The following is a 25,921-nucleotide window of genomic DNA, read 5'->3' as shown; positions in this document are numbered from 1 at the left end:
TAGCAGACCTAGGCTTTTCCCACCTAAATATGTCAAGCAGCAGTTAGTAGGTCTCTGTCTCATGTCTGGGGTGCCTGTGACCAAGCACCCATTGCCATAGACAATTATGGGTCAAAATACTGTTACCTGCAATCCCTCGCTCCTTGGGACATTGAGACCTGCCTTGTCTCTGATGGTTAAGAGCCACCCCTACTCTGGTGCTTACAGTGGCGCTGCCACCAGCCCGCAGAGGACAGCCCACAGAGCTGGTGAAGGACTCACCAACGCATTTCCTCTCTTCCTCCGGGCCCCTTGGGGAAGAGGCATATTAGGGAAGGTCTGAGTCAGCTGCAAATAGTAGACGCCTTTCTACATTTCTATTTCCTTGAGCCTTTAAGCTCTGTTCTCTAGAGCATGCCAGGATTTCAAGCTTTTCGATCTCATTAACTTTGTCCAATTAGCCAACCTGGAGGATTATTAACCACTTTCTTAGGGTTTGAGCCAACATATTAAATGCTGAAACCCAGCCTAATCCAGGCTCGCTCTCTTCCTTGTGGGGCAGGCAGGCACTGTCAGACTCCACTCCACGCTTACTCCCAGGCTCTAGCCGCTACCTGCTAGAGTGAACCTACAGCTCCATGTTGAGGCAGTCTCCTCCCAGGGGGTTCTTGGGCCCTCCTCACCCTGCCTGTGCTGGTCTCAACTGTTTTCTGGGACTGGAGGCAATGAGAGGTGTGAGGTGGGTCCTGGGGAAGTGGCATCAGCTCAGGAGGCAGCTTCCCCAGGTGCAGTCATTGCAAGGCTTTTTAATAGAGGAGTGTTGGGTTCCATGGGGGATGGGAGGTGAAAGGAGGAAAAGAGGGCAAAAGGGAGGGGAAGGAGGAGAGAGGAGGGGAGAAAGAGAAAGAGAAGGCAGAGCAAAGGGGAGCCGCCTCTGTAGACAACAGGGGTTCAGGGGAATTGGCAGCTCCAAATTTCCAGCCTCTCTTTCATCTCTGCCCAAATCTCTCCATTGTGTCTTTCCCCATGGACACTTTGTATTAGTCTGTTCTTGTACTGCTATAAAGAACTACCTGAGACTGGGTAATTTGTAAAGAAAAGAGGTTTAATTGACTCAGGGATCCGCAGGCTGTACAGGAAGCATGGCTGGGAAGGCCTCAGGAAACCTACAATCATGGCGGAAGGCGAAGGGGAAGCAGGCACGTCTTACAAGATCAGGGCAGGAGGAAGAGAGAGAAGGAGGAGGTGCCACACACTTTTAAACCAGATCTCATGAGAATTCTATCAGTAGAAGAGCAAGGTGGAAATCCACCCCCATGATCCAGTCACCTCCCACCAGGCCCCACCTCCAATACTTGGGATTACAATTGAACATGAGATTTGGGTGGGGACATATCACACCCTTTCCTTGTAAGAGATCAAGGGTTGAGATCAGGATGCGTGGAGTCAGGCTTGGGCAGCAGTAGGGGTGGCTAGGTGGAAAGAACATGGAGTAGTAAACTCATGTTGCATCCCTGCAACGTCATGGCAAGATATGTATGTGAGTAAATAATAATACAGCAGCCAGGTGCGGTGGCTCACGCCTGTAATCCCAGCACTTTGGGAGGCCAAGGAGGGTGGATCAGGAGGTCAGGAGATTGAGACCATCCTGGCTAACATGGTGAAACCCTGTCTCTACTAAAAATACAAAAAATTAGCCGGGCATGGTGGGGGGCACCTGTAGTCCCAGCTACTCCAGAGGCTGAGGCAGGAGAATGGTGTGAACTCAGGAGGCAGAGCCTGCAGTGAGCCGAGATCACGCTACTGCACTCCAGCCTGGGCGACAGAGTGAGACTCCATCTCAAAAATATAATAATAATAATAATACAGGACAGAATGAAGGGAGGTGTGTGGAAGAGGGACTGGAAGGGGATTGGTGGCTAAGGGATGGAAGAACCAACCTGAGCTCATGTAATTACAACCCTAGACTTCCCATGCCACTTCAAAATCTGGCTCCTGCACTGTGCAAACCTGGTAAGAGTGTCGCTTCCAACCAATGCCCCAAGACGTAGACAACTCAGAAATTAACAAAATCATCCAAATACTCTAACGTCATAAAGATATATGTAAAGTGCACCATCAATTGCCATTGGCTACGGGTTCAGGGAACATTGGCCTCTCTGTGCCTCAGCCGGTGGGTGAGGTGGAAAAATTGTCTTCCACGACACTTGTCCCTGGTGCCAAAAGGCGGGGAACTGCTGCTCTATGAGAGGGCCAGCTGCTGCTGGGCTATGAAACCCACTGAAAAGAAGGACAAATGCCAGGCTCTTGGTAATGGGAGGACATTACCAGGGCAGAAACGCCCAATGTGAAGCTCAATTGCATGTGTGAATTTGACTTTTTTTTTTTTTTTTTTTTTTTTTTTTTTTTTTTTTTTTTTTTTTTTTTTTTTTTTTTTTTTTTTTTTTTTTTTTATTTGACTGGGCCGCGGGGTGCAAAGACGTTTTGACCCAGTGTCACTCTGGGGGTGTGTGAGGAGGTTTCTGGATGAGATGAACATTCGAATCAGGAGACTGTCAAGCAAACGGCTCTCCCCAGGGTGGGTGGGCCTCATCCAATCAGTTGAAGGTCTGAATGGAACAAAAGGCTAAGAGGAAACTCCTGGTGTCTGACGGCCTTTGAACTGAGGCATTGGCTTTTTCCTGCCATTGGACTTGAATGAAAACATCAATTCTTTCTCGGTCTCGAGGCTACTGGCCTCCAGACGGGAGGCCAACAGCTCCCGCAGGCCATGGGGCTTCTCAGCTTCTGTAACAGTGTGAGCCAATCCCCCTCTCTCCTTCCCTCTCCCAGCCTGTATCTGTATGTTTGTATCTATATGGATGTGGGTCCTGTTTCCTACTGGCTGTTTCTCTGGAGAACTCTGGTTCCTGCAGTCTGCTTTGTTGTTTGTGGCTCTAAGTCACGGTGTGTTAAGGTTCAGGTTTAAGAGTATGCGGGCTGCCATGTCTAAACATGTGGGGATAAGTACAAAAATCCTTTACATCATCAGATTGTGTTTCATCATATGGGCTGATTTCTTCCCACAGGCTAAGCTGCAAGTTCTTGTCTGCAGTCGAAGGACCAATAATATCGCCTTCACCTGCCCCTTCCTGGTCCACTCACCAGGACGCCAGGCAGGACTTTTGCTCCACCCTGACTGTGAGGCAATGCCCTGGGGATCCTGCTAAGACACAGCTACTGACATGGGAGACGGGGGTGCCTGAGGCCCTGCATTTCTAACAAGCTCCCAGGCAATGCCCGTAATCCTGGTCCTTGGTTCAGAGTTTGAGAAGCGAAAAAATAAATAACTTATAGGGCCCCTTGCCTTTCCTCAAAGTCTGGTTATATTTTCTAGATAATAAGTGCTATCAGTATGTGGCAAGGAGAACAAAATGGTTCAAGGATAGCTGGAGGCAAAGAAAATGCAGTGTGTCTTCCAAAATCACTAACTCAAATAAACGGGCTGCCCCTCCGGGGAGGCGCCTGGGAGGACAGTGCGCCTTCGGTGAGCTCATTCGCAGGCGTTTCTCTTTCGGGATTTACGTTGCTTTTGTGCTGTAGCGTCTTTGGAAAATTGCTTGGTTTATTGTCCTAACACAGTTTTGTCTCATTATGGGACGCAATGAAAGAGAATGAGTTAATGGTTGAAAGAAATACATTTTGGGGAGAGAAGGAGAAACATGACATTTCCAGATCATTAATTTTTTAATGACTTCTTGGAAAACTTTGCTTGAAGGCTTCACCAGGAAGATTGCATGCATGCATGTGTGTTTCTTAATTTATTTTTGTGGCCTTAAGTCCTAGGAAAAAATGGTACTGGACAGCTAGAAGTGGCATTTACTCGGAACCACACAGGAATAAGTACATCATAATTCTGGGAGTTTGCTGTGGCAACTTGCAAAGGCCTTTCGCACAGCTGGACCCCTCTCACTTTTCATGAAGAACCCCCATGCACCAGCAGACAGCAGCTACACACACATTCAGGAGATTGCAGGAAATAATTTCCAACAGCAAATGAGACATTAATTATTCAGTGCAGATAAACATCAACAACAGCGCTTCATCCGAAGGAATTCCACTGGGATCTGGGTTAAAGCTCGGTTTGGTCCTCTACTCATGGTGACCTCAGACACAGGCTCTGTGTGCCTCGGGCCCACCGTTGTAAAATCATGTGGCCTGTTGATGGGTCCACGTCACTTGCAGCATCTTAATTCTCATTCTGGAGGACGTGATGTGCCCTCTTAGCAGCGAGCCCTGGAGGGGCTGACTCGCAGCAGTGTTCGCCTGTTCTTGTGGTGTAAATGCTCCCGCCAGGGCTGATTCAATTACATCTCTAGCAGTGAACTTCAGCTGGATGGACTGACCTTCCAAGCCTGAACTTCAAGGTGAGTGTGTGAAGCATGCCGGCTGTGTCTTTCCTTGGGAGAGCAGGAGGCTCACCCCGGGCGACTGAGGCGATGAGGCAGGGAGAAGCAGGAGTGGGAACATCCGGTTGAATAGCAGGGCTGGAGAGAGGCGAGAGCTTGGGGCCTCTCTTCAGGTGTGCTCCAGCTGCCAGAGTCGCTGCTGGCCAAGGATCCCGGAAGAGACACCGCTTGGGATGAATCCCTGGAACCAAAAGTCTGTCCAGTGCCCCACAGGGAGCAGGCAGCGTTCCACTCAGTGCCCCTGGCCTGGCTTCACCCACCCGTCTTTCCTAGACCCAGGGACTTGGCCTCCTCTCTCTCCTGACCCCACCAGCACGTGGGCCTCAGCCCTTCTGTCCTTCCATCCTCTGTAGAGAGAATGTTGTTTCCTTTTACAGGAAGAGGTACCGGCCTGAAGCACACAGCTGTGATGATCCCAACAGGTCTGTGCAGCAGCTCAGCTGGCCTCTTCCTGCAAACTAACATTCGTGCCTGCTGCAGGGGTGGGCTGGGGTGGCTCATATCAGCTCAAGAGAGCTGAGTTTTAAATTTTCACGCAGTCTGCAAATCAGTTGTCAAAACACTGGCAGCCCAGAATCAGCCCTGGTGCATTTACATCATGGAAACCGGAAAACACAGCAGACACTGTGAGTCAGCCCCTCCAGGGCTTGCTGCTAAGAGGGCACGTGTCCTCCAGAATGAGGACTAAGATGCTGCAAGTGACGTGGACCCATCGACAGGCCCCATGATTTTACAGCAGTGAGCCTGAGGCACAGAGACTCTGTCTGAGGTCACCAGGAGTAGAGGACTGAACTGAGCTCCACCTCAGAGCCCCTGGATCCAGTGGAATTCCTTTGGATGAAGCGCTGTTGTTGATGTTTATCTGCATTGAATAATTAATGTCTCATTTGCTGTTGGAAATTATTTCCTGCAATCTCCTGAATGTGTGTGCAGCCACTGTCTGCCAGCCTTGGGAATGAGGGGAGAGGAGAAGCATGAGACAGGGTTGAGGAGAAGCGTCTGTTGAAGAATTATTGTGTCAGGGCTGCTCCCAGCTGGGCTAAAGGACTGGAGTCCAACAGTGTGGAGCCTCGTGGTGTCCCCGGTGCACTTAAGTGTTCTAGAATTTGAGTGTGGGGCCAGCCAAGAGGACTACGAGGCTGGACACAGGGCTCAGCTGCCACCACAGCACGGCCACCACATCACACGGAGGCAGTGGGGTCCGTGCAGGACTTGGTCCCATCTCCGCATGGCTCCCCCTGCCTAGGCCCACACCTACCTCCAGGGGGCAGTGTCCGCAAAGTTCCAGTGCTACTTGGACTTCCTCTGTAGCAGCATCACACAAGTATTCAGCTCGAGATGTGCACTGATTCCTTTCCAACCTTCGTCTCCATAGAGGACTGTCTGCTTAGCAGGAGTGCACATGTGTGACTCCAGACTCCTAACACAGCTGTGCCCATTCGCGCTACACCCGAGTGCCCTGGTGGGAGCCCTGAGGCCAGAGTTCCATGCGGCCCTGTGAAGGGAATACATTGGTACTTCTCAGCTGGGGACGATCCTGCTCCCCCAGGGACACTTGGCAACATGTGGAGACATTTTTGGTATCACACTCCTGGCGGGCTGGGGTGAGGGACGTACTGCTGCTTCAGTGGGGGAGGGCCAGGGATGCTGCTGGACATCCCACGATGCACAGGGCGTCCTCTGACAAAGATGTATCTGGCCCCAAATGTCAATAGTGCCAAGGCTGGGAATCCTGGCCTATAGCAGCAGAGAAGCTTTGCAGGGGAGTCACTGGTCCCACTGGACGTGGGGCTGCCTGGAAGCCTGGTACACAGTCACTGTTGCAACCCCTGGGAAGGAGCGACAGACAAGACGATGAGTGACAGCAACAACAGGACAAGGCAGATATGACTGACATGAATTGTGCAGAGGATGCCTGAACTGGGATTCAGGGGCAGCAAGGTGGGCTGGCGGCCAGGAGGGCTTCCTGGAGGGGGTGGGCTGGAACTGGGTAGCATGAGAAGCACACAGCTTTCCCAGCTTACCTTTTACTTTTTAACTCTATGATAGGTTTTATTTTTATTTATTTATTTATTTTGAGTTGGAGCCTCGCTCTGCCGCCCAGACTGGAGTGCAGTGGTGTGATCTCGGCCCACTGCAACCTCCGCCTCTCAGGTTCAAGTGATTCTCCTGCCTCAGCCTCCTGAGTAGCTGGGATTACAGGCACCCGCCACCACGCTGGGCTAATTTTTGTATTTTTAGTAGAGATGGGGTTTCACCACGCTGTCCAGGCTGGTCTTGAACTCCTGACCTCAAGTGATCCACCTGCCTTGGCCTCCCAAGTGCTGGGATTACAGGTGTGAGCCACTGCACCCAGCCCATGATTTCTTTTTTTTTTTTTAATATTTAAATCTTTGATTTTTTTTTTTTTTTTTTTTGGTATAAGGAATGAGGAGTGATTCCAACCTTCTTTTCCCCAAATGTGATCCGGTTGTCTTGGCATCATTTGTTTAACTTCCCCCACTGCTATGACTGCTGCCTTTACTGCATATACCTACATAAGAGCAGGTACTTACCATAGGTCCTGCCCTGAGGTCAAGTGACCTCGATGTTACTGTACTTTAGTTGTCCTGCACATCCCTTCTGAACCACCTCTCCCCTATGGTACATAAACTCTGGGTCTGGGAGTGATGGGTCGGGAGCCACCCATGTTCTGATGAACCCCAGTTCTGGGAAGGCCTCTAAGATTTCCAGTTATCTGCTGTTTCTGTGTAAGAGCAGGTGTTTACCATAGGTTTATATATGGCATGAGGATATGAGGATATAAAAAATACCATGTTTATAGGGTTAGGGTTAGGGTCCCTCCCCCAACACTGGGGATTACAATTCAACATGAGATTTGGGTGGGGACACAGAACCAAACCATATCAGTCTCCAACATAGCTTTTTAGGGAGACACAGTTCAGCCCATGATAGTGGTTCTCACCATGTCCTGTGGGCCATCCAGCCCTAAATTCCTCCGCAGCCACTCCCAGGCACCTGGGGCCATCTTGGGATTTGTGGCTGTGCATTTGATGCTGCCATTTTCCTTTCTTCCGACCTCTGATCCTTGCAGAATTGTTGGCTGGTTGAATTTGGGTGGGGGAGGGAGCATTCAACTCAGCCCATAATATGCACCATGTGAATCACGTCTAAAAAAATCTCAAATTTGGTTCTAAAATAAGATGTACTTTGGTGGACGGTTATGATAGCTCTTTCTTCTTGGATGAGTGCAGCAGTGTTTGCCAGGGGCAGTGCTTGGCTTGGTGGCCCCAGGCCTGTCCCTAAGCTCTTCAGCACCACAGGCTGTAGCCTGGAGACAGGCACTGGCTTAGGCCTTTGGCCCCTTGGCTGCCCAGCTTGAGGCCGGCTCCACCCCCTTCTCGCCACTTTCCACCTTTCCAAAGAACCAGCTCTTGGAGGGGAACCTTAAGCTACAAAGCAGCATTGTCATCCGCTCAGCCTCAGGGAATGCCGGTAGAATTCCCTTTCAGGCTTGTTTTTTCCTTTTTCTTTCTTTTTTTTGAGACGGAGTCTGCTCTGTCACCAGGCTGGAGTGCAGTGGCACGATCTCGGCTCGCTGCAACCTCCGCCTCCCGGGTTCAAGCGATTCCCCTGCCTCAGCCTCCTGAGTAGCTGGAACTACAGGCGTGCGCCACCATGCCTGGCTAAGTTTTTGTATTGTAGTAGAGACGGGGTTTCACCATGTTGGCCAGGGTGGTCTCGATCTCCTGGCCTCATGATCTGCCCGCCTTGGCCTCCCAAAGTGCCGGGATTACAGGCATGAGCCACCGTGCCCGGCCCAGGCTTGTTTTTTTTTCAAGCACTCAGTGAGGAAGTCAAAAAGAGAATGCGGGTGGGGCGTGGGTTGGGATGGCTTTGGTGACAGGACGGCCACTTCCAGACGGTGTCAGCAGGGGTCAGACTTGGCTCACAAACACCAAAGCGACCCACCCAGGGAGAGGAAGGAAGAAAGAGTGAGTCTTGTTTTCTTTTTTTGGGATTTCCTATTGGTTCGTAGAGTGGACAGTTTACACCCAGTCATGATGATCCCACCAGGCATTTCCGTCTCTGCCCTTTTCCAGCCCAGCTCTGCCCCCAAGGCTTAGTCCATACAGCGAATGGTTCCTTCTGGAGGAACAGAACCACCGAACTGGGGTCCTCTGCCATGGCGGGGGAATGAGAGTCTGACAGAACCAGAATCATAGAATATCAAGAAAATGCTATTTCTTGCACACTAGATCTGGAGATCTGGAGATCTGAGATTCAAACCCATCTCATTCTCCTTGCAAAACCTGTGAGCAGCCCAGCAGGATGAGAGGGGAATTACCTGTGTCTGGCTTTGCCCAGGGTGGGGGACCTGGAAGCTTCACCCCTGAGAAGGTGAATCCAGAGATTCGTTACAGACCACTCGAATACATGACTGGGATTTCAATGCCATACCTTGACTTGCAGCACTTTAATTCATCATCATGATTAGCGAGTGCGGCACTGTGGTATCCAGGAGGGACTTGGACCCAACCACACAGTTGCCGAGGTGAAAGAAGAACCACCCAGGTGCCCAGGGGTGGGGCGTACTTGTTGCAGGACGTACTGCCCATCCACCTACATCCCAGTGAATCCATCTCTTTTCTAGTCGGTATCTGCTGGGGTGCGTCTAGAACAATCTCCCTGAAGACGTCATCTCGGTGTGGCCTGGACTCGAAGCAGGCCTGTGAGTGGGGTGCACGCTCTGCTCTCTGTGGCTGTGTCAACTTCAAACTTCTTTATGTTTGGACACAGAAAAACTACATCATTAGTGAAATAAAACAAGGGACAGACAGATGTGTCTTTTTCTCAGGAGGTCGTGTTTGATTGACTAAAACAGCGAGGAACCTTTTATGGGGTCTGGCCTCCTGCGCATCCTACACAACGTGGGCCATTTTTGTCACAGTTCAGGGTGTTCACCGTCTTTATTTCTACAAGAGCTCCCTTTGTGTTCTGCCCTCCACTTGCCTGGGTGCTCACAGGGGGAGGCTGAGGGTGCAGCATGGGTCCTTCCTGCCCTGTCTCTGCATTCACACTATAAAAGGCACTCACAGAGCCACCACCACAGCCCCAAACTGCAATCATGAAATAACATCTGCACTGGATCAGGGGTCTAGAAAAGATGAAAGACCAATGGACTGTCACTGCACCGTGCTGGGATCTCTGCCTGCAGCATAAGGCACCACACGTGTGGGCTGTGGGAGCAGGTGTGACCTGTGGGCTGGGGCACGAGACTCCCCACTGGGGAGACCCCATCCCCTGCTGGACCAGCTTCCTCAGCATCGCCATCATGGACAGACTCCACTTTGCTTGTGGCCCTTCTTTTGGGGCCCTGTTAAATCGGGGGAGCCTACTTCTCCCACTGGCAAAGTCCTCTTCTCTCCTCTACGTGATCAGAAACAAGAATAGAAGAAGCCAAAAAAGGCCTGCAAGGGGAGTGTCTCAAATCCCTATGTCTGAGGCCCTGTACGGGCAGCTCTGCTGTGCTTGGAAGGATTGGGGTATGTTATGGCAGGCTACAGGATAACCCCCAAAGACGTTCACGTCCTAATCCCAGGGACCTGGGAATATGCAACTTTATGTGGCAAAAGGGACTTTGCATGTGTGGTTAAGGCTCTTGAGATGAGAATTGATCCTGGGTTACTGGGTGGGCCCAGTGTCAACGCAAGGGCCCTTGAAGGAGGGAGGCAGGAGGATCAGAGGCAGAAGGCGATGTGGCTGTGAAGGCAGAGACTGAGAGAGCTTCGAGGCTGCTATGCTGCTGTCCTTGAGGAGGGAGGATGCAGGTGGCCTCTAAAAGTGAGAAAAGGCAAGGATCCTCCCCTGGAGGCTCCAGAAGGAACATAGCCTGCTGAGAACATTCCGACCTCCAGAAACTGTAGGAGAGTCAGCGCGTGTGTATGTGCATGTGAGCATGTGTGTCCCTGTGTGTTTGTGTGTGTGCATTGCATGTGTATGCCTTTGTGTGCGTGTGTGCGAGTGTGTGCATGTGTGTGTGTGCTCATGTGTGCATGCATGTGTCTGCATGTGTGCATGTATGCATGCACGTGTTTGTATGTGTGTGTGCATGCTTGTGTACCTGCGTTTGTGTGCATGTGCATGTGTGTGCACATGTGTGTGTGCATGTGTTTGTGTGTGTGTGCATGCAAGTGTGTGCGTGTGCCTGTGTGTTTGTATGCATATGTGTGTGTGTATGTGCCTGTGTGTGTGTGTGTGTGTGTGTAAAGTCTGTGTTCTTTCCATGACCCCCAGGTTTGTGGTCATTGGTTACAGCAACCAGAGAGACATAGTAACATGAATGTTGACAGCACCGAGCAGCAACCCAGTTTTGATCTGATGGACGGTTTTCTGGGACCATTTTATTGACTATTACACCCGTTTTAGCCCATGTGTATATGGCTACAGAGTGATGGACGTAGAAAAAGAAAAAACGATTGGAAATTTAATGATCAGACCATGGAAAATGAAGTGGTTAGATCCTTCGTGTGTGGTGAGTCTTTAATTCCCAGAAGTTAGAGTCCTGGGCAGTTGTGTCCCCAGCTGCAGACACTTGGTGTACACGCTGCAGGGCGGCATCTTCACCCAGCCACCTGCCGTGTGCTCCCCACAGCCGGGCTGGTGGACGATGGGTCCACAGATGGGAGTTACAAAGGCGAAAGCTGGAGGGAAATATTCCAGAATATAAAAGTGCGTCTTGTGCTTCTGCAAATCACATTGGGTGAGACTAAGACGCCTCTGGAAAGAGCAGCATCTCCCAGCCCCTGCACGTGGTCTCTGCCTCTCCACTCTGAGGTTATGAGAACATCACCGTGACTCTCAGCTGCCTGCGATCCAGTTCCTCCAGTTAAATGCTGCGTTCGCCCCGTGGGTCAGCGTCTTCACCGGTGGGTTCACCAACTCCCATTTTCCTTCCTCTTTATTTTCTTCACAGAAGCACATGCCCAGGGAAGGGATCTAGAACACAGTTTTAAATCACTTGTTAATATCTTACAACAACTCCATCAATTTCAGACTAGCTCCAAAGCCAACTGTCAGGCGCTCCTCTACTTTGGAGGGTCTGCGACTGCCCAGGCTGGCACTGCCACCATCAAATGGCACCAACATCTGCCCAGCCGGTGCCCCGTGGGGGATGTCCTCTAGCCAGGGGACACTGGGTAATTCTGGAGACATTTCTGATTGTCACAACTGAGGATGGAGGTGCTGCTGCTGACACCTAGCAGGTAGAGGTCCTACAAGGTGGCACATCCTACAGTGCGTAGAATGGCCCCCACCACAAAGGTCTGCAGGCCGAGGTGGAGATTGCCGTCCACCACTTAAGGAGTGACTCGTATTCTCACATTCAGCATCACAAAAAGACACAGACATTGAGTTTTCACACCCAAAAGAAAAGCACAAAGTGAACCTTTAGACCTCCATCCCTTCATCTGTGAAATGGATGTGTGGGAACAGAGCTTTGTGGTGAAGGCTTTTTTGCTTTTGTCTTTTGCTTTTCTTTCTTTCCTTCCTCTTTCTAATGTCTAGAAATTCCTCAGGCAGATGAAATTTACAAAAATGCCAACTGGCAGGGGGAACTGAGTGAGGCTGATGTTGACTCTAGGGTGATTCTCTCCTCGTGCTTGTAGAGGCTGTGGGCGGGGGGCAGTGATGGGCTGGCTGGGGAGGGTCCTGAGTGCTCCCTTTCCAGCTGCCCTGATTTGGGGGCCCACCATTTGGTAGAGCCCCCTTTGTATTTTCTGACATGCATGAGCAAGTCCAGCTTATTTTGGGGTGGGGGCAGGGTGAATACCACGTGGCCAGCATAAGAAAGTCCAGGAGTTTGGAAGTTCAAGATTGGTGTCTATGGAAGGGGGTGAAGGGTCCAAGGAGCGGGTGAAGCTTTGGCCACAAGGGCTCATGGGTTTGGGGAAATGTCAGCAGCTGGTGTGTGCAGTGCTGCCACCCTTGGTTACATGGACCCCCAGGAGCGCCTGGGGCTGGAGGCTTGGTAGGTGTATATGGGGCTGTGGGAAGGGGGGAAGGGACAGGAGGGATACATCAGAGCACGTGTGTGGGAGACCCATTTGCAGAAGCAAGAGCAACATTCTGGGAGCAGGTGGTGCCGGGGCTGCCTTGGACAGTCCCCAGGAAAATCCATGCAGACTTCTACCAGTGTGGCCTGAGGGGGTTGAGCTGCCCTATTTGGACAATGCTCACCTGGTGGCTCAGGAAGCCAGGGCGCTCGGAAATGTCTGGATCATAATTGGGACACACCACCCTGGAGATATTTTGCAGGGGAAACATGTTTTTACTCGGGTGCAGGGGAAAATGGAGCAAGATAGGGGGGTTCGGGTGTCTGATGCCTAATTGCTGAGGGACAATGACCCGTGGCAGGCATGCTCTTCGTGTGTGTAACCTCTCATCCAGCTGCTGAGGCAGGCTCAGCTAGAGAGCTAAGCCCTCCTGCAGGCACCTGGCTGGTGTCACTGGGCTGGGCCTGGGAGTTGGGCTCCTCTGAAGCCCCCAACCTCTTGGGGGGACTCAGCAACCCCCTCCTGCCTACAACTTATGGCAAACAAGCTGTGGCCAGTGTGGTCCTGTGGCAGTGCTATATGAAGAAACCAGGTCAGGGCCTCAAGCACCTCCGATGACAGGCATTGTCTATGCTGCACGTGCTGCCTGGGCACTGACCAATGGACTGATGAATTTCATAAAAAGGTCAGGACTGTGGCGAGTCCAGCCTTGAGTAGATGTGCAGAGAATGGCGGGAACTGGGGTGGGATCTGCACTCCTGAGTTTGCCTGCCTCAATTCACCCATGGACTGGATGTCACCCTCTGGCTTTACTGAGTGATAATCAAGGTTGTCCAAGATGCCACGTGTGCATTATCCTCTGTTTGTCATTCACAAGGCCCTTGCCAGCACCTGAGCACTCTGGCAGCTACAATCAGCTCAAGCTTCTTCCATGCTGGGTGACTCGAAGGGCAAGAGGATCGAGGGGCTCCTTTTCATCCATCAGCTGCCCTGCCCCAGGTCCCCAGAAGAGGCCAGAATCGAGTCCCACAGTCGTTTCTTCCCTCCTCATCTAAACTGCTTACTCCTTCCTGGACCGTCTGTTTTTCTACGAGAGCTGCAAGGGGTTATGGCGTGAGCTGACTGGTAAAAAATCGGCAAGTGACCAATGATGATGAGGATGACTGACCTACCCACCAGCCCCAGCCCGAAGTCGCCCTTCGCACAAGGGCAGGTGGGCACAGTCTCTGGCGGCACGTGGATCCTGGTGGCCCTGGGTCAGCCGGACCCTTGTTTTCATTCTGAGAAGTGGGTGTGATAAACCCGTGTCTTCAGGGTGCGTGATTTTGTGGCCCAAAGAGCCAAGAGTGGGCACGTACCTTTCTCACGAGTTGGGCAAAATCCCCGCATTCCCGGGGTGGCAGCCCGAGCAGTGGCCGCGTGCAGGAGTCCAGAGTGGAGCCGTGACTCACAATCAGGATGACACCCGCTGTGGAAAACAAGAACACCTCCAGGTCAAAGCAGCCCCAGAGAGCACCTTTTATTAGACTGGGGTCCCCAAAGTGGTGGGGGCAGAGCTACCTCAGAGTGCCCCGAAGCCTGGCGAGACCCCCGAGCTAGAAGTAGTGTGGCTGGTAACGGCTTAGTGATGCCTGCATCCCACCCTCGCTCATGGATTCCTCTGCACGCAGCAGCTGCCCACCAGCCACAGGGAGGCCTAGGAAGTGAGCTGAGCCACACCCCGTGGTCACCGGCTGCCTGGGCACCGTCAGCCACAGACTGGGATGTAGCGGTGGCTGACGCCCAGGCCAGACCTGATTCACTTTAGAAAGGTCAGATGGTTGTTTTATCACACGAGCCTGCTACGACTCCTGCTTTAGATAAGAACACCTGGAGACCACAGGCCAAGTGGGCCTCCCTCAGGTGACACGCATGTCCCTGCCAGCTCGGGGGAAGGTGTGGGAAGTCAGCGCTTCTGTGTGTGCTTCATCCAGGACAAAGCAACATAGGAGGGTTAGGAGACCCGCGTGATGGGTCAGGGAAGGGGGCTCCACCTGGAAGTTGGTTGTTCTTTCTCTCTGTCTCTTGTTTCCCAGGAAGCTGACTCGAATCCCTTGGACATGGGTGATTTGTGCTGACCCTGCTGGCCTGGGTCCCATCAGCACTCAGTCCCAGCATGGGGGGGTCCCAGGGCCTGGGCAGCAGGGGAGTGCATGTCTGTGCACCCGGTTACTGCAGCAGCAGCAGCAGCGATGAAAACTTTGTTGCTGGAGAATTGGGGAGGGGGGCGGGCAGGGGAAGTGGGGGCATTCATAGGCTCAAAAATCGGCCAATTTCCATCTCAGAGATAATTCCCCAAGCCCAAGGGGCTGGTCATACTGAGGATAGTGAGGCACTTACTGTCCTGCGGACAGGTGTTGATGATTTGCACCACGCTTGCCGTGCACCTGTCCACGTACTCCTGGTAGCTCTCGGCCGGCATGAGGGCAGACAGGGGAAACGCGGGCCTGGAAGGATGAGAAGGAGAGGCTGCTGCCCTGGCCCTTTGGTAGGGATTAGGAAGGCTCAGCTGCAGTTAGCTGCGGAAGGAGAATGTTCTTCCAGGATGGCTCTGCCTCAAGGCAGGCTCATGGTCAACAGGGAGACTCCAGTTTTGTGCTGAAAACTGGCAAAGCACTGACAGTCAATCTCCAGCACACATTCTTACTCAACACCAGGAGGGCTCTGTGATGGCAGAGTCAGACATGGGTGCAGGATGACAAAGACTCTCTCCTTGACCAAACTCCAGTCCAGCTCCTCTGAACCTTCCTCTCGATGAGGTCTTGACCCTTGGGCTTCTGTGTCTATTCTTGCAGAGTGAGTTTAGCAAGAACCTCCTACCATCGATATCTGATCAAGTTCCTTGTCCTCTATCACCCTCCAGGTGATGTCTGATCGCCTTGGCCCGCCTTCAGCAAGAGTCCTCATTTAGGTCAGTTTAGCAAGAATGACCCACCTTCTCAGGAATTTTCCATCCACTGACCCCCACCCTGCTCTGTGGCTATAACTCCCCCCTTTTCCTTGTATTAGGAGTTGAGCCCCACCTCTCTCCCCTGCTGCAAAACCCTACTGCAGCGGTCCCTCTTGAATAAAGTCTTTCTTACCATTTCAACAGTGTCATGAAATTTTTCTTTAACAATGACTGGAAAAGCCCCAGTGGCAGAGAACTGCAGAACAGCATACCTGTAATCAGTGTCGATGTTGAAATTTGCCTCTTTCAGCTCTTCCAGGCTCATGAGGGTTGGGGTGGTTTTGCCAGCTTCCCATTTTGTCCATTCAAAGATTCCAGGTTCCACTCGTATCTTGATTTTTTTCTCCAGTTTGAGTTCTGGATTCAACAGAATACAAGTGTTTATCATCCTCAACATCCACCCTGACTTTGCATAAATGAGTCTCCTTTTATATCTCAGACCGTCACACACAAGTCTAAATCATGCCTTTTAAACAGTGTGATTTTCTTCTTGGCAAATACCGTTCTGTGATTAGGCATAGCCGTGCTATTTCTGAGGTCAAAACTGATGAGCAGTGGGAAGGTATCAGAGGAGTGATAGCCCCCTGTGTGCCAGGAAGGGCCAGAGTCTCCCAAGAGCTGGTGAGTGTCCCAGGCAGCAGGCTCATGCTGGGGCTCACCTGGGCACCCAGCACAGCTCCACCATGAAACCAGCCCACCGGCTGCATCCTCCAACATGGCAGACCCAATGATCAATGGACAAGATGTGACCCATCACGAAGAATGTCGGCCTCATGAGGCACTTTCCCGATAAACACTTACACAGACTGGGCAAGAGGTGAAGAATGGAAGGAGCCATCTTCTGGAACATTCTGACTCCCTGCAACTCACATTTCCTAAGCATTTTATATTTTGATTAAAGGAAGAGCCATAAAGTAAGGCCATCTCTTTTTGAGTGGAAAAAAAGACCTGAATGTTTTCCCACAGTCCCTGCTCCCACTTTCCGCTGGTGGCCTGACTTCCTAGGTCTCTGAGAAAGTCGAGGCAAGCCCTGTCCCCCATATTTGCCCTCCTGCTGCATCTGCGTCTGTGTGCTCTGCCCTCTCCCCTGTCACCATGGAGGTGACATGCCCTCTCGCATGTCACTCATGCTCCTGGCCACGGCCAGTCCCTGCCTGGGGACCTAGATCTTATCCCTCTTCCCAAAGAGGAGCAGGACAGGGTTCAGGCTGAAGGCAGAGCCCAGGCCTCTGGGACAAGCTGCTCTCCTATGGGCAGGAAATTTCTTCTTCCCATAGGTGGGAGCTGCAGAAGGGTCTGCCCAGGACTTCCTGACACACATCAGCCCTTGAGGACGCTGGACAGCTCCACTGGCCCAGTGGATTGCCCTGGGAAGGGTCGTGCAATTCAGACTTACAAGGAACCGTAGCAGTTCCCAGCTCTCAAGGTTTTCGAATGCCGCTTTCTAGGTGTATTTTAAAAATGCTTAGCTGATGGAGGCCAAAGAGAAACAGTATGAGGACAGGACCTGGCATTTAGCTACACTAGCCCCTACTGGTCTGACGGTCCTGGTATTCCAGACATGCTCACGGACCCAGCATGCCTGCCAGCATCCTTGGAGGGCTGGCTTGTACCTGCCTGACGACTTTGGTGTGGGCATTCATTGCCAGTCATCCAATTCCACCTCCACTCCCTTCCCACTCCCCTTGGAGAATAGCCCCAAGGTCAAGGCAGTAGGAGAGGCTCACCGAGGTTCTCACTGACCTTCCAGGATGAGTTTGGCCGTCTGCACACAGCGGAGGGCTGGGGAGGCAAACACAGAGCTGATTCTGATACCACTGTCCAGTAGCGCATCCCCTGGAAAATAGTGAAAAAGGCAGAAAATGCCCCTTCATAATTCTAGCCTCCAATGGCAGATGAGCCATGTGCTCCCTGTGGTAGGCAGGGTCCTCAAAGGGGCCCGGATTTCCACCCCCTGGTGTGACACACCCTGCACAGCCCCCAAGTATGGGTGGAACTCGTGACCAGGATGGTCTGTTGCTCCTGGGACCATTACATCCTATGGCAGAAGGGAGGGGATCCAAGGTGGGGCTGACCAAGTTGGTGAGCCCATTAAAAGCAGTGATTATCGCCAGCCAGTCATGGAAAAAAGTCAGAGAAGTGTGAAGTGAGAAAGATTCAGCAAAACATTCTCAATTGCTGGCTGCAAAGATGGAGGGGACAGCATGGCAAGGAATGTGGGCAGCCTCTACCAGGGCTGGGAGCAGCCCCCAGCTAACAGCCAGCAAGGAGCAGACCTCAGTCCTCCCACCACAAGGATCTGAATTTGGCCAACAGCAGAATGAGTCTGGAAGGAGACTTGAGCTCCCAATGAAAACTCAGCCCAGCAGATACCTTGACTTCAGGCTTTAAGACCCTCAGCAGAGCAGCCCCGGTGGGCCTGGGCTTTGGATCTGCACCACTGTGAGCTCAGAAATGGGTGGGGCTTCACATTTGTGGTCATTTGAGAAAACTCAAGACCCACTGAAGCTCGTGGAAGGACAAGCCTGTACACTGCCTTTCCCCCTGTGACATTGGAAGCCCTGCTCTCAGGGAAATATGGGAGTCCCTACAGCACAAAAATTGCACAGCCCGAATGCTGATGAGCGAGGTTTCAGTGGAGGCTCTTCTGGGTTAAACTGTACCCCCTTCCCTGAAAAACATGTTAGAGTCCTCACCCTTGGTGCCTTAGAATGTGGCTGATTTGGAAACAGGATTTTTACAGAGTGATAAGTTAAAATAAGGGTGTGCACCTCAATCAATTAAATTAGGGTGGGCTCTAATCCAGTATGACAGTGTCCTTCTAAAAGGGGAAATCTGTGCACAGAGACAAGCAGAGAAGAGGAGAGGGAGGCAGAAAATGTCACCTACAAGCCAGAGACAGAGGCCTGGGACCACCATCTCCTTCCGACTCAGTGTCCTGGGAGCTCACACTGGGAGTCTGGAATCAGCTGTCCAGGAGTGCAGTATTCTCACCACTGCACTCAGCAAGTGCTATAAGTCTATGACTCTATGACTCTAACTCTATAACTCTGTAACTAACTCCTCCATAATTCTATGACTCTATGACTCTATGAGTCTATAACTCTATAACTCTAACTCTATAACTCTATGACTCTATAACTCTATAACTAACTCTATAACTCTATCACTAACTCTATAACTCTGTAACTCGGACTTCCCACTCTGCCCGGAGCAGGTGGGTAAACATTTCCGAGCACACCCCTGAGTGGGGTCCTGGGTGAGTGGGCTGTGGGGGTCTCTGCAGTTAACCATTGGTGTAACTTGCTTCTCTGGATTCCATTTTCTGAATTTAGGAAATGAAGACTCAATGAACTCAATGGTCTCTTCTGTTTAAATAAACTCAGTTACATAGAAGCAGAACCGCCAGACATGAAACAAAAGCCCAAAGTGACAGATTTTGAAATAAAACCAATGAGAGGATGTGGTTTTCCATTTGTAAAGTGAGCTCCTTAGAGCTCCTTGGTTGTTGATTTTTCCTCCCCTCTCTTGTTTTTTTCCATGCCTTTCTTTCATTCCTGCCAACTTCCTGAATCATCCATTCCTAGATCAAACTTCTACACTGCCACTTTCTTGCTGTGTGACCTTGGGCCAGTTGCTTAACCTTTCTGTGCCCCAGCCTCCTCAGCAGACTGGAAACAAGGCTAACACTGTATCAAAGGGTGTGTAGCTAGGGCTCAGGCTAGATGCCTGCTAGCCATAATCACTGTTGCTGTTATTGTTACCTTTCCTACCAGACAGCCCTCAAACATACCTGCAATTCTGGACTGGAAAACGCCACACGATGATAATGGGGGATCATTTTCAAAGTCTTTGATCCCACGACTCCGTCTGGGCAGACTGCAAGGGAAATTCAAGTCTGGCCTGTAGTATTTCCCTGAAGTATAAATAAGCATCAGACGTTCAGTTTCATCAAGTTAGTACAGATTTGTTCCACAAAACTCCCAAGACCAAGACCCACTCTAACAGCAATGTTATTATTGAAATTATTGTCAACTGTGCTGTTTCTGAACATGCTCTGCAACGTGGCTTCAATTTGAGAAGAAAGTGCTGCTCGGCTGTGCACACAACATTTTCTCAAATGCAGAAAACTTAGGTTTCAGCCCCAGGAACTATGCAACCCTCTTTGTCCTCCCAAAATGCCCCACGAAGATTCACTCTTACATTTTCCTGATAAAGAACCTGATACAGTGTCTCTATGACTAGTTTAGTGTAACTCGGTAGGAATCTGAAGTTGGCATCAATGATCCATCCCCCTAGCTTTAAACGTGTCCTTCTTGATCAGGGGACAGAGTGCTCGAGCCGGCGATGCCTGTGTTGTGCATTCTTTAGTCAATTGCTTGAAGCCAGGCTGGAAGTCAGGTGAGCTCACTGGGACTCTCTCCCACCAGAGGCTGCCTGGTGCCAGCGTTCACGTGGAGTTTGACCTTGAGTTCTAAGATCTGACAGTCTGGTAGCAAATCCTGGCATCACCATCTCCTCACTGTGCAGCCAGAAACAAATGACTTCATCTCTCTCGTCAGTAAAAAACAGGGAAAGAGTAGCGATTGCAAGGAGTCAGTGACGTAACGCCCATAGCCCAGCGTCTGACTCAAGAGGGAGTGGCCAACGAGTCAAGGGGCTGGTCTCATGTCAGGATGACGGATTATCCTCACACAGGACACCACGACACACTGCGCCCTCCAGTGCACTCTGGTTTGCCTTCACATTCTCCAAAGCGACCCCAAGCCTCCTGGCTATTAGGAGGTTCCAGCAGCCACACTGACCTTCCTGAGACCTGCTCTGCCATACATAGCAGGCCCTGCCCTTTGCACCCCGGAATATGCCAGGCCCCTTCATCCTGGCCCACAGCCTTGCACAAACCCAGAGTCGGGGGGCAGTGGGAGGCAGCTAGGGGTCAGTGGGGGGCAATTTTTCATGCTTGTGTTTTAGGTTCCATATAGGAGTTTTCTGAAGACTCCCTCCCTGGGATTTCCATGGGCAGAGAGTCTTGTTTGAACCCCGCATTTTAGAGGTGTTTATTCAATGCCAACATTAGCTGTTGGGAAAGGTAGTTTTAAAATCAGAGAGAAAGTCCGTCAATTTCATTGTATTCTCAAAGGCATCTGTGATCCCCCCGCAAAATGTCAAGACACTCCATTTAGGTATTTTGCTGTCATTGCCACTTCAGCTGTGATCACCCTGGGGGCACAGGGCAGAGCTCAGGAGAAGACAAGGATGTGGGGCAAGGTCAGGTCCTGATGGGAGCAGAGTCTGTGTGGAATATGGGGTGAGGTGAGGGGCCCTGTGAGGATGTGGGTGCCTGGGCCAAAAGTGAGCTGAGCTGGGGAGAGGCCAGTAGAGCCCCCCAAATCTCTCTTGTGTCCCCTGAGGGGAGGATGTGGCTATACTTCCTTGTGATTTATTAAACCCTGCAATATACAAAATTCAGACAAACTAGATGTCATTCTTCACTTTATCAAGGGCCTCTCTGCCTTGGGAAAAGATCCACCAGGAGTTTCCTTGAAGTTGGGGATTTCTAGTGCCTTTAAAATATTTTCCCTTATAAGTGACTTGATCTTTTGTCCAGATGACCAAATATTTTTTCTTTTTCTATGAAGTTCAATAACTATTTTTGGTGTTGATTGTTTTGTATTGGTTCTCCCCACCATGGACAAGGTGTGTCAGTTCAATCTATAGTTTCAGTAATTCAATAGCTTAAAAAACTGTTTTATTGAAAGAAAGTTTCTTATATGTTTGTTAATGCATCCTGATAGCCACCTATTGTCTTATTGTTGCTTCTTTAAGCTCTTGTATCTTTACTTGATCTTGTTTTATAGAGGCAACCATATTATTAGCTCTGTGAGTTCTTGGAAATATGTTTGATCATGATGTTATCTGCTCAGAATGTTTTCTGGTGTGTGATTGTCATCTGCCAATGGTTTTCCCTACTCATTTCCCACTTTCTTGGGTCTGCTGGGCTTCTGGAGGGGGATCCCAAAAGGGTTCGGCTAACCTAGCAACTGTGAATTGATTTTGTCACTATGTTCAATGTCTTAATTTATGTAATGGGTCATGGCTTAGAAATTGTGACACTACAGGCTCCCTATTAGGAGATGAGCATTGATGTGGACATTGATCCTCAATACAGAGTTTGGCTTGTGGGTATATGTATTTATAAGCACTGTTCTTACTTCCTGGCATTCAGAGGAGAAAACCTGGGGTGTGCAAGAGGTATGTTCACGAATACGTCCATCTTTTAAGCAGCATAGCCAAAAATTACAGCAGTTAAGATTGGGTTGGATAGGTTTAGAGATGGGACTGAGAGGTACAGCATGTGCCAGAAGCGGCATGGTCAGAGACCACAGGTCAGGGTGCATTCACTAACGAAGTGGCATATATGTGCTGCTGGGATGAAAAGACCTGTCCAAGCATTCACACTAGCAGAACTACTTCCTATGGAGAACCATTCCTCCATCATCCACAGAGAAGTTGATGGAAGATTCTTACAGAAAACACACACACTCAAATGCATACATGGAACACCCCTGGAGGAAGATGTAGCAGGCACGTTTTCCACGTATACAGTCTACACATGGTCATTCTACAGAACGGTGCCTCAGGGGATCTGGTGCCATGTAAGGTCATTGAGAAGGAGATCTCATTGGTTAGATCTACAGTGTTTCTGTCCGTAAACCCACCTGAGCGTGACCTACCATCAGGAGTGGAGCACTGCTGCAGCCACGACTTCCCAAAGACCTGATCCACTCTCTCCCCATGGCGAACCACCAGCACGCTCTTCCTTGCAACGGTGGCCTGGGGGGGTGGGGCAGGAAGCAAGGCACATGCAGTTTAACATCCAACTCACCAGACTTGCACCAACGGCAGCTCTCCCAGTCACCCAGCAACTGGGAGGGAATCTTTTCCTTCGTTAGTCAATAGCTCAGCCCATTTTGCCCAAATCATTAGAATGAAAGAGGACAGGAAATTGGCAATCTCTTCAATTTCTTCCAATGTTTTATTTTCTGGGCATTCTAACATCAAGGAAATGAAAAGAGACAGGATTGGCCGCTACCATGACATCTGTTTTTCTGCTTTTCTGTCTTTTCAAAGTCCTTATCATTCCCATTGAGACGTCCTAGGACATTATCCCTATCTATATTATAACATGTATTGTTATAGTACAGATTATCTATCTTTATATCTAATCTCCTCTCTTGCTGGCACACTTCTTCTGAGAAGCCGTCCAGGACTGCCCTGGTGTTGATACGTTGAGGGGCCATCCTTTTATGGCTCCCAGGTATGAATTCTGCTTCTGAGCACCAAGGGGAGAAGCCCTCATCTATCCCCTTGTTGTTTTCCCGTAGCTGGTCATTCGCCATTTGGCTGAATGCTAGAGGAAAACAGTACTTTATAGTTTATTTACTTCTTCTTGGCATGAGACTGGCCTTGGCGGTGGCCAGCAGCTTCGAGCCAGGGACAGCAGCTCTCCGGCACCTTCCTCCCCGGCCTCAGGCAGCCCCAGGCAGCCCCAGGATGGCCTTGGAGACTCGCAGTCACAGGGCTCACGCCCTGCCTGTTTCTGGGGAGCCTGTGCTTTGGGGAAGTAGCCCAAAGGTCATGCTTGGGGCAGCGAGGCCGGCTATCCTTTGGGAGGGGCCTCCTCTGTGTGGGATGGTGTTGTGGGGGGCTCTGTCCTCAGGGGGCTAGGCACCCTTCTCCCCATGCTGTGCAGGGCTGATCAAGTGGAGGGACTGGCCTTGAGAGGAGCCCACTGCAAATGAGATGAAGAGAGTGTATGAGAGCTGAGGATGCCCCCCCTGGGACCAGAGAGCAGAGTGCTAGGGGCCAAGCCAGCTAGAGGCCACCAAGACAGCTGCGTGGAGCATAAGCCCTGCACCAGGACCCTGGAGGGAGACACCAGGCTCGGCTGCTTCCCTGGAGGGCACTATCGTGCCAGCTGACATCGGCCCTTCACCTACATTCCCAGCCCCAGAGCCAGGCCCAGGCTATCCAGGGGGGTCCATTTCAGAGCAAGAGGTGGGGAACCCTGCAGCAACACAGGCTGAGTGGTGCTGCCCTCTGGCACCCAGGACTCATGCCTCAACCTCCCTGTGACATGGCACCGCAGGAGGGAGCATGTCACATGCTGGGCCATGAAGCTGCAGTCCACAGCATCCCTGCTTTAGGGAGCTGCAGGTCTCCATGGGCCAAGGGATGAACATGGAAAGATGAGTCATCAACAGAGATGGTGGGGGCAGAGCGAACAGGGCCTGCCACGGGAGGTGGGCTGTGGGGCCTTCTGGGGACCAAATCCTGCCTGGAGCCGAGGCAACCAGGGATGGACAGGGTAGGGAGGACCCCTGGGCAGGAGGCAGCTCAGACAGGCGCTATCCCTGCCCTGCTCCCTCTTGGCCACACAGCTCTCTCTGGGCTAAAATGAGAGGGCGGCTCTTGTGTGTGTTTTCCTACTGAGCAGGGTAAGGAAGAGAGGTGAGGAGAGGTGAGCCTTGTCCACATAAACCCTCATACACCAGCCCCAGCATCGCCCTGATTCCCTCCAAATCCTAGAGAGGAAAATGCAAATGCCTTTAACATCCAAACACCCTCGAGGAGGAAGGGACTCATTTTCCACCTGGCCAGTGCAGCTCATCATTCCTGTCTGGACTTGCTTCTGTGAACAGTGATCCAGTCTCAAGGGTCTGCACTAACTGGCCACTGGCTCTGGCAAGAGTGGTCCCCTGTGGTGTCCCTGCACCTTGGGAAGTGATTGGAAACTACTGGGAAGGAAGGGACACCAGAAAGTAGGGTGGGGGCCAATTTCACCTGCCTTGCAAGCGTTCTTGGGGTCAGCACCACGGGCAGCTCCTGCCAGATCCCATGGATCCCTTGTGAAGTCCACACTGGCCTGGACAATGCAGAATTTCCAGCTGCTGAAATCTATCAGGACCAGACAGTTCTTGGTGGCCCTGACTACATTTGGTAGGTGCATAAACTGTGGGATTGGTGAGCCGGTGAGAACGTTTGCAGTCGCCATGCAAACACTTTCTTAGGGTCACCGGGCTGAGTCTTCAAAAAGGATATATAGTAAGGCCAAGTGAATAGTATTGCTTTCCCTTATTGGAGAACTTCAGTTGTTTGTTTCAGGATAGAAACACGCATCTCCCCGGGAAGAGCTTCAGGGGAAGGTTTGTCTTGCTGTCTTGCTCTCTTGCATGTGAAGTGTGATTATGCAGAGGTTGCCTACACTGACACCAAGAGGCAGCACCCACCGCCCCTATCCCAGAATGAATATTAAAACATCCTAGCCCATTCTCCTGTAGAGAGCTGATCTGCAAGTAGATTGCAAAGCACGCATGCACTTGGAACCTCATTCTGCCTAGTAACAAAGTCCCTGAAGTTTTCAACTTGTGGGCTGAAGTTTTGGATTTGGGGTGTTTTCTTCCTGAAAGAGCTCAGAGCATTTTAAATGTTCTTCTGTGGAGGTTTGCCACAGGAATATGATGATAAAGCAAAAGAAAGCCCTGTGGGGAGTGGAATGGACCAACCCCTGGGATCTGTGGAATGAGGCAGGGCTGCACCAATTCTCTAGACAGAAAGTGCTGCATTGGTGTCCTGGGGCTGCCATAACAGGCTGGGTGGTGCAAAGCAACAGACATTTATTCTCTCACAGCTCTGGAGGCTGGAATCCAAAGTCAAGGTGTTGGCAGGGCCATGCTCCCTCTGAGGTTCTAGCGGAGAATTTATTCTTTGCTTCTTCCAGTTCCTGGTGGCCCCAGGTGTTCTTTGGCTTGTGGCCACATTGATCCAGTCTCTGCCTCTGTGGCTGCATGGCCTTCTCTGCTGCTGTATCAGATCCCCTCTGCTTTTCTCTCGTTAGCACACTCGTGATGGGGTTTAGGGCCCTCCTGGGTAACCCAGGATCATTTCCCCATTTCAAGACCCTCCACTCAATCCCATCTGCAGAAACTCTTTTTCCTAATAAGGTCACATGCACAGGTTCCCGGGCTTAGGGCATCATCTCTGGGGCCATGATTCTACCAGACCTGTGGCCAGTTGTCTTTTCTTACTGTAGGGAAGGGGTGAAATCCCTATAGAGAAGACCATGTGAGGGGGGCCAGTTCACAGGCAGACGCATGTTCTGTTTTCAGCCATTGAAAGCATGGTTTAGACACAGGCTGAGCTATGAGCAGAGACTTCCATTCCAGGCTCTCCCCCTACCCCATAGCTGGGTACTTCTCCACAGTACCCAGGTATTGGGTCAAATGTTATTTTAGATGTCACTGTGAAGGTATTTTTTAAAAATGAGATTAATATTTAAGTCACTAGGCTGAGTCAAACAGAGACCACCCTCCAGATGATGGGGCTGTTGGACTCCATGGTGCTGGCTCAATCTTTTTAAATAGCTCAAAGTCCTTATTAAAAACATTTAA

General features: G+C 51.0%; 1 protein-coding gene across 4 annotated transcripts in view; it reads right to left on the bottom strand.

Moving 5' to 3' along the window:
• Nucleotides 1–10,798: 10,798 nt before the first annotated feature.
• The window catches only part of UBASH3A (ubiquitin associated and SH3 domain containing A), a 39,218-nt gene continuing 24,095 nt past the window's right edge, over nt 10,799–25,921 (bottom strand). For 2 of the 4 annotated variants that reach the window (XM_030806299.1, XM_030806300.1), the window contains 7 exons: nt 22,205–22,304; nt 19,264–19,386; nt 17,214–17,306; nt 15,683–15,827; nt 14,861–14,967; nt 13,840–13,949; nt 10,799–11,426 (listed from right to left, as the gene is read on the bottom strand). In XM_030806299.1, the coding sequence (XP_030662159.1) occupies nt 11,289–11,426; nt 13,840–13,949; nt 14,861–14,967; nt 15,683–15,827; nt 17,214–17,306; nt 19,264–19,386; nt 22,205–22,304 (816 nt within the window). In that variant the 3' untranslated portion in view covers nt 10,799–11,288. Of the gene's footprint in view, nt 11,427–13,839; nt 13,950–14,860; nt 15,126–15,682; nt 15,828–17,213; nt 17,307–19,263; nt 19,387–22,204; nt 22,305–25,921 lie in introns of all 4 variants that reach the window. The other 2 variants (XR_004028601.1, XM_030806301.1) reach the window with 2 other exon arrangements.

The sequence above is a fragment of the Nomascus leucogenys genome, chromosome 25 (assembly GCF_006542625.1).
Source record: "Nomascus leucogenys isolate Asia chromosome 25, Asia_NLE_v1, whole genome shotgun sequence".
Classification (NCBI taxonomy): domain Eukaryota; kingdom Metazoa; phylum Chordata; class Mammalia; order Primates; family Hylobatidae; genus Nomascus; species Nomascus leucogenys.
This window is presented reverse-complemented; position numbering and strand designations above follow the sequence as displayed.